The following is a 12,575-nucleotide window of genomic DNA, read 5'->3' on the forward strand; positions in this document are numbered from 1 at the left end:
CCCCCCCACCTGTTCTCCTCCGGGACGTGCAGCGCCATCCCCCCCCATCACCCCCCCCACCCCCCCACCCCCATCCCCCCCCCACCTGTTCTCCGGGACGTGCAGCGCCATCACCCCCCCATCACCCCATCACCCCCCCCGCCCCCCATCACCCTTCCCATCCCCCCCCCCACCTGTTCTCCTCCGGGACGTGCAGCGCCATCATGAGGCGCGGCTCGGAGCAGCGCACCTCCCAGGCGCGGCCGTCGGCCGCCCTCCGGCAGCGCACGGGCAGCTGCTCGGCGGCCACGCGGCTCCAGGTGACGGCGCTCAGGCGCTGGATGCAGAGGCGCGGCGGGCACTGCGGCTCCGGGTTGCAGCGCTCGCTGCTGAACAGCGCGGCCGACAGCGGCAGGATGTTCTGGGGGGGGGAGAGGGGGGGTGACGGGGGGGTGATGGGGGGGTGATGGAGGGGGGAGGGGGTGATGGAGGGACGCCGGGGGGGGGGTGATGGAGGGGGCAGGGGGTGATGGAGGGGCCACGGGGGGGGTTAAGGGGGGGGGAGGGGGGGTGATGGAGGGGCCACGGGGGGGGGAGGGGGGGGTGATGGGGGGGTGATGGAGGGGGGAGGGGGTGATGGAGGGACGCCGGGGCGGGGGTGATGGAGGGGCCACGGGTGAGCAGGGGGGGGTGATGGGGGGGCCACGGGGGGGTGATGGAGGGACACCGGGGGGGGAGAGGGGGGGGTGATGGGGGGCTGATGGAGGGGCCACGGGGGGGAGTTAAGGGGGGGGGAGGGGGGGTGATGGAGGGACCACGGGGGGGGGAGGGGGGGGTGATTGGGGGGAGACAGGGGGGTGATGGAGGGACACCGGGGGGGGAGAGGGGGGGGTGATGGGGGGTGATGGAGGGGAGACAGGGGGGTGATGGAGGGACCCCGGGGGGGGGGTGATGGAGGGGGCAGGGGGTGATGGAGGGGCCATGGGGGAGCAGGGGGGGGTGATGGGGGGGTGATGGGGGGGGTGATGGGGGGCTGATGGAGGGGAGACAAGGGGGTGATGGAGGGACATTGGGGGGGCGGTGATGGAGGGACCATGGGGGGCAAGACGGGGGGTGATGGAGGGGAGACGGGGGGGGGAGGGAGGAGGTGATGGGGGGGGTGATGGAGGGACCACGGAGGGGGGGTGATGGAGGGGTGATGGAGGGGAGACAGGGGGGTGATGGAGGGACCACGGGGGGAGGGAGGGGGGTCCCTATAAGCCCCCCCACAGCTTCCCCCATAGGTTCCCCCACAGGTTCCCCCACAGATTCCCCTATAATTTCCCCTATAAGTTCCCCTATAAGCCCCCCACATCTTCTCCTATAAGCTCCGTATAGGTTCCCCCATAGCTTCCCCCATAGGTTCCCCCATAGGTTCCCCTATAACCCCCCTATAGGCCCCCCATAGATTCCCCCATAGGTTCCCCATAACCCCCCCATAGATTCCCCCATAGATTCCCCCATAACCCCCCTATAGCCCCCCCCCCGCCCCCCCGCAGCCCCGCCGACCTTCAGCTTCCCCAGCTCGAACTGCAGGACGTTCTGGGTGCTGGGCAGCACGAAGACGGCGGGGAACAGCTTGGTGTTGGGCTCCACCTGCGGCGCGGGCGGCAGGGGGCGCTGTGGGGCGCTGTGGGGCGCTATGGGGCACTATGGGGTGCTATGAGGCGCTATGGGGCGTTATGGGGCGCTGTGGGGCGCTATGGGGCGCTATGGGGTGCTGTGGGGCGCTATGGGGCGCTATGGGGCGCTATGGGGCGCTATGGGGTGCTGTGGGGCGCTATGGGGTGCTGTGGGGTGCTGTGGGGCGCTATGGGGCGTTATGGGGCACTGTGGGGCACCCTGAGGTGCTATGCGGCGCTATGGGGCGCTATGGGGTGCTATGAGGCGCTATGGGGTGCTATGAGGCGCTATGGGGCGTTATGGGGTGCTGTGGGGTGCTATGGGGTGCTGTGGGGTGCTGTGGGGCGCTGTGGGGCACCCTGAGGTGCTATGAGGCGCTATGGGGTGCTGTGGGGTGCTGTGGGGCGTTATGGGGCGCTGTGGGGCGCTATGGAGCGCTATGGGGCGCTGTGGGGCGCTGTGGGGCGCTGTGGGGTGCTGTGGGGCGCTATGGGGTGCTGTGGGGCGCTATGGGGTGCTGTGGGGTGCTGTGGGGCACCCTGAGGTGCTATGCAGCGCTATGGGGCGCTATGGGGTGCTATGAGGCGCTATGGGGTGCTATGAGGCGCTATGGGGCGTTATGGGGTGCTGTGGGGTGCTATGGGGCGCTATGGGGCGCTATGGGGCGCTGTGGGGTGCTGTGGGGTGCTATGGGGTGCTATGGGGTGCTGTGGGGCGCTGTGGGGCACCCTGAGGCGCTATGAGGCGCTATGGGGTGCTGTGGGGTGCTGTGGGGCGTTATGGGGCGCTGTGGGGCGCTATGGAGCGCTATGGGGTGCTGTGGGGCGCTGTGGGGCGCTGTGGGGCGCTATGGGGCGCTATGGGGTGCTGTGGGGTGCTATGGGGCGTTATGGGGCACTGTGGGGCACCCTGAGGTGCTATGCGGCGCTATGGGGCGCTATGGGGTGCTATGAGGCGCTATGGGGCATTATGGGGTGCTGTGGGGTGCTATGGGGCGCTATGGGGTGCTGTGGGGCGCTATGGGGCGCTGTGGGGCGCTATGGGGCGCTGTGGGGTGCTGTGGGGCGCTGTGGGGCACCCTGAGGCGCTATGAGGCGCTATGGGGTGCTGTGGGGTGCTGTGGGGCGCTATGGGGCGCTGTGGGGCGCTATGGAGCGCTATGGGGCGCTGTGGGGCGCTATGGGGTGCTGTGGTCTGCTGTGAGGCACTATGGGGTGCTATGGGGCGCTGTTATAGGGTTGCTATAGGGCAGCTATGGGGCAGCCATGGGGCAGCTATGAGGCACTCATGGGATACATATAGGGCAGCCATGGGGCAGCCATGGGGCAGCTATGGGGCAGCCATGGGGCAGCTATAGGGCAGCCATGGGGCAGCTATGGGGCATCCATGGGATATCTATGGGGCAGCTATGGGGCAGCTATGGGGCAGCTATAGGGCAGCTATGGGGCAGCCATGGGGCAGCCATGGGGCAGCCATGGGGCAGCCATGGGGCAGCCATGGGATACATATAGGGCAGCTATGGGGCAGCTATGGGGCAGCTATGGGATACATATAGGGCAGCCATGGGGCAGCCATGGGGCAGCTATAGGGCAGCTATGGGGCAGCTATAGGGCAGCTATGGGGCAGCCATGGGGCAACTATGAGGCAGCTATAGGGCAACTATGGGGCAGCTATAGGGCAGCCATGGGGCAGCTATGGGGCAGCCATGGGGCAGCCATGGGGCAGCCATGGGGCAGCTATGGGGCACTCATGGGATACATATAGGGCAGCTATGGGGCAGCCATGGGGCAGCTATAGGGCAGCCATGGGGCAGCCATGGGGCAGTTATAGGGCAGCCATGGGGCAGCTATAGGGCAGCTATGGGGCAGCCATGGGATATCTATGGGACAGCCATGGGGCAGCTATGGGGCAGCCATGGGGCAGCTATGGGGCAGCCATGGGATATCTATGGGACAGCCATGGGGCAGCTATGGGGCAGCCATAGGGCAGCCATGGGGCAACTATAGGGCAGCTATGGGGCAGCTATGGGGCAGCCATGGGGCAGTTATAGGGCAGCCATAGGGCAGCCATGGGGCAGCTATGGGGCAGCCATGGGGCAGCCGTGGGGCAGCTATGGGGCAGCCATGGGGCAGCCATGGGGCAGCTATGGGGCAGCCATGGGGCAGCCGTGGGGCAGCTATGGGGCAGCCATGGGGCAGCTATGGGGCAGCTATGGGGCAGCCGTGGGGCAGCTGTGGGGCAGCCGGTACCTGGAAGAAGGTGTTGACCTCCTTGCCGTTGGCGGTGAAGGTCATGAGCCCCGTGGCCACGTCCACCAGGCAGCCGATGACGGCGTCGCTGTGGCTGCGGCTCTGCGGCGACCCGGAGCCGAACTCCCCGGCCCACAGCATGTAGCAGTTACTGCGCCGGATGCTGCGGGGACAGCGGTCAGACCCACAGCGCCCCACAGCGCCCCACATCACCCCACATTGCCCCATATCGCCCCATGTCGTCCCATATCATCCCATATGACCCCACAGCGCCCCATATCATCCCATAGCACCCCACATCGCCCCACATCACCCCACATTGCCCCATATCGCCCCATATCATCCCATAGCACCCCATATCACCCCACATCGCCCCACATTGCCCCATATCGCCCCATATCACCCCATATGACCCCACAGCGCCCCATATCGCCCCATATCGCCCCACATCACCCCACATTGCCCCATATCGCCCCATATCACCCCATATCGTCCCACATCACCCCATATCATCTCATATCGCCCCATAACAGCCCATAACACCCTCTATCGCCCCACATCGCCCCATATCGCCCCATATCGCCCCACATCGCCCCATATCGCCCCATATCACCCCACATTGCCCCATATCGCCCCATATCACCCCATATGACCCCACAGCGCCCCATATCACCCCATATCGCCCCATATCACCCCAAATCATCCCATATCGCCCCATATCCCCCCATATCACCCCATATCACCCCACATCACCCCATATCGCCCCACATCACCCCACATTGCCCCATATCGCCCCACATTGCCCCATATCGCCCCATATCTCCCCACATCGCCCCACATCACCTTACAGCACCCCACATTGCCCCACATCATCCCATATCCCCCCATATCGTCTCATATCGCCCCACATTGCCCCACATGACCCCACATCGCCCCATATCACCCCATATTGCCCCATAGCACCCCATAGCGCCCCATATCCCCCCATATCGCCCCACAGCGCCCCATATCGCCCCATATCCCCCCATATCGCCCCACATTGCCCCATCTCACCCCATATCGTCCCACATCACCCCATATCATCTCATATCACCACATAACAGCCCATAACACCCTCTATCGTCCCACATCGCCCCATATCGCCCCATATCGCCCCATATCGCCCCACATTGCCCCATATCGCCCCATATCGTCCCATATCACCCCCATATCGTCTCATATCGCCCCATAACAGCCCATAACACCCCCTATCGCCCCACATCACCCCACATCGCCCCACATCGCCCCATATCGCCCCACATCGCCCCACATCGCCCCAAACCCCCCCACATCACCTCATACCCCCCCACATCGCCCCACATCGCCCCACATCGCCCCACCTGTCGTGCACGTTGCCCTTGTCGTCGCCCATGGTGACGGTGACGGTGCGGACGCGCGTCAGGTCGAAGTTGGGGTCGTGCTGGTGGTAATCGGGGGTCACCCAGCCCACCCAGACGTGGGAGGGGTCCTGGCCAGCGAAGATCCGCACCGAGAAGTAGTACTGCGGGGGGGCAGCGGGGGGCAGTATGGGGTCAGCAGGGGGCAGTATGGGGCAGTATGGGGCAGTATGGGGTCAGTATGGGGCAGTATGGGGCAGTATGGGGTCAGCAGGGGGCAGTATGGGGGCAGTATGGGGTCAGTATGGGGCAGTATGGGGCAGTATGGGGCAGTATGGGGGCAGTATGGGGCAGTATGGGGTCAGTAGGGGGCAGTATGGGGTCAGTATGGGGTGAGCAGGGGGCAGTATGGGGCAGTAGGGGGTCAGTAGGGGGCAGTATGGGGCAGTATGGGGTCAGTATGGGGCAGTATGGGGTCAGTAGGGGGCAGTATGGGGCAGTATGGGGTCAGTAGGGGGCAGTATGGGGTCAGTATGGGGTCAGCAGGGGTCAGCAGGGGTCAGTATGGGGTCAGCAGGGGGCAGTATGGGGGCAGTAGGGGGTCAGTAGGGGGCAGTATGGGGCAGTATGGGGTCAGTATGGGGCAGTATGGGGCAGTATGGGGTCAGCAGGGGGCAGTATGGGGGCAGTATGGGGTCAGCAGGGGGCAGTATGGGGTCAGTATGGGGCAGCGGGGGGCAGTATGGGGTCAGTATGGGGGCAGTATGGGGCAGTAGGGGGCAGTATGGGGTCAGTAGGGGGCAGTATGGGGTCAGTAGGGGGCAGTAGGGGGCAGTATGGGGCAGTATGGGGTCAGTAGGGGGCAGTATGGGGGCAGTAGGGGGCAGTATGGGGTCAGTAGGGGTCAGTAGGGGGCAGTAGGGGGCAGTAGGGGTCAGTAGGGGGCAGTATGGGGCAGTATGGGGTCAGTAGGGGGCAGTATGGGGCAGTAGGGGGCAGTAGGGGGCAGTAGGGGGCAGTATGGGGGCAGTAGGGGGCAGTATGGGGTCAGTAGGGGGCAGTAGGGGGCAGTATGGGGTCAGTAGGGGGCAGTACGGGGCAGTAGGGGGCAGTAGGGGGCAGTATGGGGTCAGTAGGGGGCAGTATGGGGTCAGTAGGGGGCAGTATGGGGCAGTAGGGGGCAGTATGGGGTCAGTAGGGGGCAGTATGGGGTCAGTAGGGGGCAGTAGGGGGCAGTATGGGGCAGTATGGGGTCAGTAGGGGGCAGTATGGGGGCAGTAGGGGGCAGTATGGGGTCAGTAGGGGTCAGTAGGGGGCAGTAGGGGGCAGTAGGGGTCAGTAGGGGGCAGTATGGGGCAGTATGGGGTCAGTAGGGGGCAGTATGGGGCAGTAGGGGGCAGTAGGGGGCAGTAGGGGGCAGTATGGGGGCAGTAGGGGGCAGTATGGGGTCAGTAGGGGGCAGTAGGGGGCAGTATGGGGTCAGTAGGGGGCAGTACGGGGCAGTAGGGGGCAGTAGGGGGCAGTATGGGGTCAGTAGGGGGCAGTATGGGGTCAGTAGGGGGCAGTAGGGGGCAGTATGGGGTCAGTAGGGGGCAGTATGGGGTCAGTAGGGGGCAGTAGGGGGCAGTAGGGGGCAGTAGGGGGTCAGTAGGGGGCAGTATGGGGTCAGTAGGGGGCAGTACGGGGCAGTAGGGGGCAGTAGGGGGTCAGCAGGGGTCAGTATGGAGTCAGTATGGGGGCAGCAGGGGGCAGCAGGGGGCAGTATGGGGTCAGAGGGGGTGGGGGGGATATGGGGTGAGGGGGGGCAACGGGGGGGATGTGGTGGAGGTATGGGGTGGGGTGGGATATGGGGGAAAGGGGCGGGGCAACAGGCTGCGGGGCGGGGCCATGTGATTGGGGCGGGACCATGTGATAAGGGGTGGGGACACGTGATTGGGGGCGGGGCTGTGTGATAAGGGGCAGAGCTTTGTGATATGGGGGCGGGGCTTTGTGATATGGGGCGGGGCCTTGTGATAAGGGGCGGGGCCTTGTGATAAGGGGCGGGGCCACGTGATAAGGGGCGGGGCCACGTGATTGGGGGGTGGAGCCCCATACCGTGGTGCTGTTCATGATGACGTCGGGGTCGTCGCGCTCGTCCGGCACCACGTCCTCCTCCAGGCGCGGCACGGCCGGCAGCGCGGGGGGGGGCGCGAAGGCGGCTTTCCTGGCCTTGAACAGGAACCTATTTTGGGGGGGGGGGGGCACGGCGTCATGGGGGGGGCGCGGCTCCGACCCACAGCCCCCAGCCCCACAGCCCATAGCCCCCCCCGGACCCCATCCTTTGTTCCATGTCCCCCCCCCATACTCAATGCTGCCGTCCCATATCCTCCCCATGTCCCCCCTCCATACCCCCCATAACCCTCCCCAGACCCCATATCCCCCCCATTCCCACCCCCCACTCCAAACCCCCCCACCTCATGCCCCCCATGCCCCCCCATACCCCATATCCCCTCCATATCCCCCCTGTACACCCCCATTCCCACCCCCCGCCCCATATCCCCCACCCCATGCCCCCCCCATGCCTCCTGTGCCCCCCCATACCCCATAACTCCCCCCATATCCCCTCATTCCCACCCCCCACCCCATACCCCCCGTACCCCATAACCCCCCCACACCCCATATCCCCCCTGTACCCCCGCACCCCAAGCCCCCCCCACGCCCCCCCATACCCCATAATCCCACCCCATACTCCCCCATTCCACCCCCCACCCCACATCCCCCCATACCCCATAAGCCCCCCCCATATCCCCCCATGTACCCCCTCATACTTCCCCATAACCCCCCATACCCCATATCCCCCCTGTACCCCCCCCATTCACACACCCCCATACCACCCCCCACGCCCCCCCATTCCCACCCCCCACCCCATACCCCCCCATACCCCCCCCATGCCCCCCTATACCCCCCCAACCCAATACCCCCCCCACGCCCCCCCCCACACCCCCCCATACCCCATAACCCCCACCATATCCCCCCATTCCCACCCCCCACCCCATAACCCTCCCTATCCCCCCCCCAAACTCCCCCATACCCCATATCCCCCCTGTACCCCCCCATTCCCACCCCCCACCCCATAACTCCGCCCCCACCCCCCCATATCCCCCCATTCCCACCCCATACCCCCACCACACCCCCCCCACCCCCCCTTTGCCACCCCCCACCCCATAACCCCCCCCTCACCCCCGCATATCCCCCCCACCCCCCATTCCCACCCCCACCCCATCCCCCCCCCTCGCCCCCCCATAACCCCCCCATATGACCCCCCCATATGACCCCCCCATAACCCTCCCTATCCCCCCCCCCCCACGGCCCCCCATACCCCATATCCCCCCCATACCCATTCCCACCCCCCACCCCATACCCCCACCACACCCCCCCATACCCCATAACCCCCCCCATATCCCCCCATTCCCACCCCCCACCCCATAACCCCCCCCATACCCCCACCACGCCCCCCCCACCCCCCATTCCCACCCCATAACCCCCCCCACACCCCCATATTCCCCCATTCCCACCCGCCACCCCATCCCCCCCCCTCGCCCCCCCCCATAACCCCCCCCATTCCCACCCCCACCCCATACCCCCCCTCGCCCCCCCCATAACCCCCCCCATTCCCACCCCCACCCCATACCCCCCCCACGCCCCCCCCCACCCCCCCATATCCCCCCCCACACCCCCCACTCCCACCCCATAACCCCCCCCCACCCCCCATTCCCACCCCCACCCCATCCCCCCCCTCGCCCCCCCCCATATCCTCACCCCCTCCTGCTCCTTCCCTTCTCGTTGCTGCCGTCCTTCTCGTTCTCCCCCCGCTGCTGCTCTTTATTTGGGGAGGGGGCTCCTCCCGGGCCGCCGCCCCCCCCCGCCAGGTTTTTCTCCGCCTCCCCGCCCCCCCCCCCTTCCCCCCCCTCGGCGTTTCGGACCCCCGCCGAGCGTCGAAGCTTCTCGAATTCCGACATGGGCTCCAGGGCGCCTTCGTCGTCGGGGGGCTCCGGGGGGGTCTGGGGGAGGGGGGTCGTTCCGGGGGGGCACCGGAAGTGGGGTTGAAATTGAACCGGAAGGCTGAGGCGAAGGAAAAGCAGCTCGGGGGGGGCGGGGGGGGAACCCGACGTGCGGCGCGACAGCCGGAGGCAGGGGGGGGCGTCCACAGTGCCGTCAGTGCGAGTCACCTGGGGGGGGGCAGGGGGTCATCGGGGGGCGGGGGGGTCATGGGGGGTTTATGGGGTTATGGGGTTGGGGGGGGTTATGGGGTATGGGGGGGTCGTGGGGGGTCGTGGAGGGATGGGGGGTCATGGGGGGGGCAGGGGGTCATCGGGGGTCGGGGGCGGTCGGGGGGGTCATGGGGGGTTTATGGGGTTATGGGGTATGGGGGGGTCATCGGGGGTCGGGGGGGTCATGGGGGGGTCGGGGGGGTTATGGGGTTGGGGGGTGATGGGGGGGTGATGGGGTTATGGGGGGGTCGTGGGGGGGTTGTGGGTGGTGGGGGGGTCATGGGAGGTCATGGGGGGGTCGTGGGGGGTCGTGGGGGGCTCGTGGGGGATGGGGGGTGATGGGGGGGTGATGGGGTTATGGGGGGGTCGTGGGGGGGTTGTGGGTGGTGGGGGGGTCATGGGAGGTCATGGGGGGGTCGTGGGGGGTCGTGGGGGGATGGGGGGTCATGGGGGGGGCAGGGAGTCATCGGGGGTCGGGGGGTCATGGGGGGGTCGGGGGGGTTATGGGGTTGGGGGGTGATGGGGGGTGATGGGGTTATGGGGGGGGTCGTGGGGGGGTCGTGGGGGGTCGTGGGGGGATGGGGAGTCATGGGGGGGGCAGGGGGTCATCGGGGGTCGGGAGGCTCGGGGGGGTCATGGGGGGGTTATGGGGTTATGGGGGGGTTATGGGGTATGGGGGGGTTGTGGGGGGTTATGGGGGGTGGGGGAGTAATGGGGGGGATGGGGGGTCGTGGGGGGATGGGGGGGGCAGGGGGTCATCGGGGGTCGGGGTGGTGGGGGGGGTTAGGGGGGGTGGGGGGGTCATGGGGGGGCAGGGGGTCATCGGGGGTCGGGGGTGGTCGTGGGGGATGGGGGGTTCATGGGGGGGTCATGGGGGGTTTAGGGGGGGACTTATGGGGGTCGTGGGGGGGTTATGGGGGTCGTGGGGGGTCATGAGGGATGGGGGGGTCATGTGGAGGTCATGGGGGGTCGTGGGGGGTCATGGGGGGATCATGGGGCTGGGGGGTGATGGGGGGTTTAAGGGGTTATGGGGTGATGGGGGAGTGACCCCACTGACCCCATAACCCCATAACCGCCCCCATAACCTCCATAACCCCATAACCGCCCCCATAACTGAACCCACTGCCTCCATAACCCCAAACCCCATCACCCCATAACCACCCCCATAACCCCATAACCCCATGACCCCATAGCTGCCCACCTCGAGCTGCGGGTCGTGGGGGGCGATGGGGCGGAACTGCGGGAGGCTCTTGCTGACCCCATAACTGCCCCCACTGACCCCATAACCCCATAACCCCATGACCCCACAACCACCCACCTCGAGCTGCGGGTCGTTCGGGGCGATGGGGCGGAACTGCGGGAGGCTCTTGCTGACCCCATAACCTCCATCACCCCGTAACTGCCTCCATAACCCCATAGCCCCATAACCCCATCACCCCATAACCCCATGACCCCATAGCCGCCCCCATAACCCCATCACCCCATAACCCCATCACCTCACAACCCCATGACCCCATAGCCGCCCCCATGACCCCACAACCACCCACCTCGAGCTGCGGGTCGTTCGGGGCGAGGGGGCGGAACTGCGGGAGGCTCTTGCTGACCCCATAACCTCATAACCCCATAACCGCCCCCATAACCCCATCACCCCATAACCCCATCACCCCATCACCCCATGACCCCATAACCGCCTCCATAACCCCATAACCCCATGACCCCATAAGCACCCACCTCGAGCTGCGGGTCGTGGGGGGCGATGGGGCGGAACTGCGGGAGGCTCTTGCTGACCCCATAACTGAGCCCACTGACCCCATAACCCCATGACCCCATGACCCCATAGCTGCCCCCATGACCCCATAGCCGCGCACCTCGAGCTGTGGGTCGTTCGGGGCGATGGGGCGGAACTGCGGGAGGCTCTTGCTGACCCCATAACTGCCCCCACTGACCCCATAACCCCATGACCCCATGACCCCATAACCCCATGACCCCACAACCACCCACCTCGAGCTGCGGGTCGTTCGGGGCGATGGGGCGGAACTGCGGGAGGCTCTTGCTGACCCCATAACCTCCATCACCCCATAACCCCATCACCCCATAACTGACCCCATAACCCCATGACCCCACAGCCGCCCACCTCGAGCTGCGGGTCGTTCGGGGCGATGGGGCGGAACTGCGGGAGGCTCTTGCTGACCCCATAACCTCCATCACCCCATAACCCCATCACCCCATAACTGACCCCATAACCCCATGACCCCACAGCCGCCCACCTCGAGCTGCGGGTCGTTCGGGGCGATGGGGCGGAACTGCGGGAGGCTCTTGCTGACCCCATAACCTCCATCACCCCATAACCCCATCACCCCATAACTGACCCCATAACCCCATGACCCCACAGCCGCCCACCTCGAGCTGCGGGTCGTTCAGGGCGATGGGGCGGAACTGCGGGAGGCTCTTGCTGACCCCATAACCTCCATCACCCCATAACCCCATCACCCCATAACTGACCCCATAACCCCATGACCCCACAGCCGCCCACCTCGAGCTGCGGGTCGTTCAGGGCGATGGGGCGGAACTGCGGGAGGCTCTTGCTGACCCCATAACCTCCATCACCCCATAACCCCATCACCCCATAACTGACCCCATAACCCCATGACCCCACAACCGCCCACCTCGAGCTGCGGGTCGTTCAGGGCGATGGGGCGGAACTGCGGGAGGCTCTTGCTGACCCCATAACCTCCATCACCCCATAACCCCATCACCCCATAACTGACCCCATAACCCCATGACCCCACAACCGCCCACCTCGAGCTGCGGGTCGTTCGGGGCGATGGGGCGGAACTGCGGGAGGCTCTTGCTGACCCAGAGCGCGATGGGGCGCTGCGTGTTGATGGCGAACGGCTCGAAGCCCTCCTGCAGGCCGCAGATGGTGAAGAAGCGCAGGCTGGAGACGTCCTGGCCCAGGTTGAGGCGGGCGGCCTGGTCCAGAGCCAGGCTGCAGACCGGGACAAAGCCTGCGGGGTTGTAGGGTCAGTTATGGGGTCAGTTATAGGGTCAGTTATGGG

The 12,575-nt window shown here is 66.5% G+C and overlaps 1 protein-coding gene across 1 annotated transcript in view; it reads right to left on the minus strand.

Moving 5' to 3' along the window:
• The window catches only part of RYR1 (ryanodine receptor 1), a 180,050-nt gene that overhangs the window by 100,194 nt on the left and 67,281 nt on the right, over window positions 1-12,575 (minus strand). Inside the window, exons 28-34 of the mRNA XM_090129818.1 lie at window positions 12,316-12,524; window positions 9,065-9,474; window positions 7,361-7,487; window positions 5,270-5,430; window positions 3,891-4,053; window positions 1,528-1,614; window positions 174-400 (exon numbers count right to left, since the gene is read on the minus strand). Of these exons, the coding sequence (XP_089985944.1) occupies window positions 174-400; window positions 1,528-1,614; window positions 3,891-4,053; window positions 5,270-5,430; window positions 7,361-7,487; window positions 9,065-9,474; window positions 12,316-12,524 (1,384 nt within the window). The remainder of the gene's footprint in view (window positions 1-173; window positions 401-1,527; window positions 1,615-3,890; window positions 4,054-5,269; window positions 5,431-7,360; window positions 7,488-9,064; window positions 9,475-12,315; window positions 12,525-12,575) is intronic.

The sequence above is a fragment of the Phasianus colchicus genome, chromosome 38 (genome assembly GCF_987193195.1).
Source record: "Phasianus colchicus chromosome 38, bPhaCol1.hap1.1, whole genome shotgun sequence".
Taxonomy (NCBI): Eukaryota; Metazoa; Chordata; class Aves; order Galliformes; family Phasianidae; genus Phasianus; species Phasianus colchicus.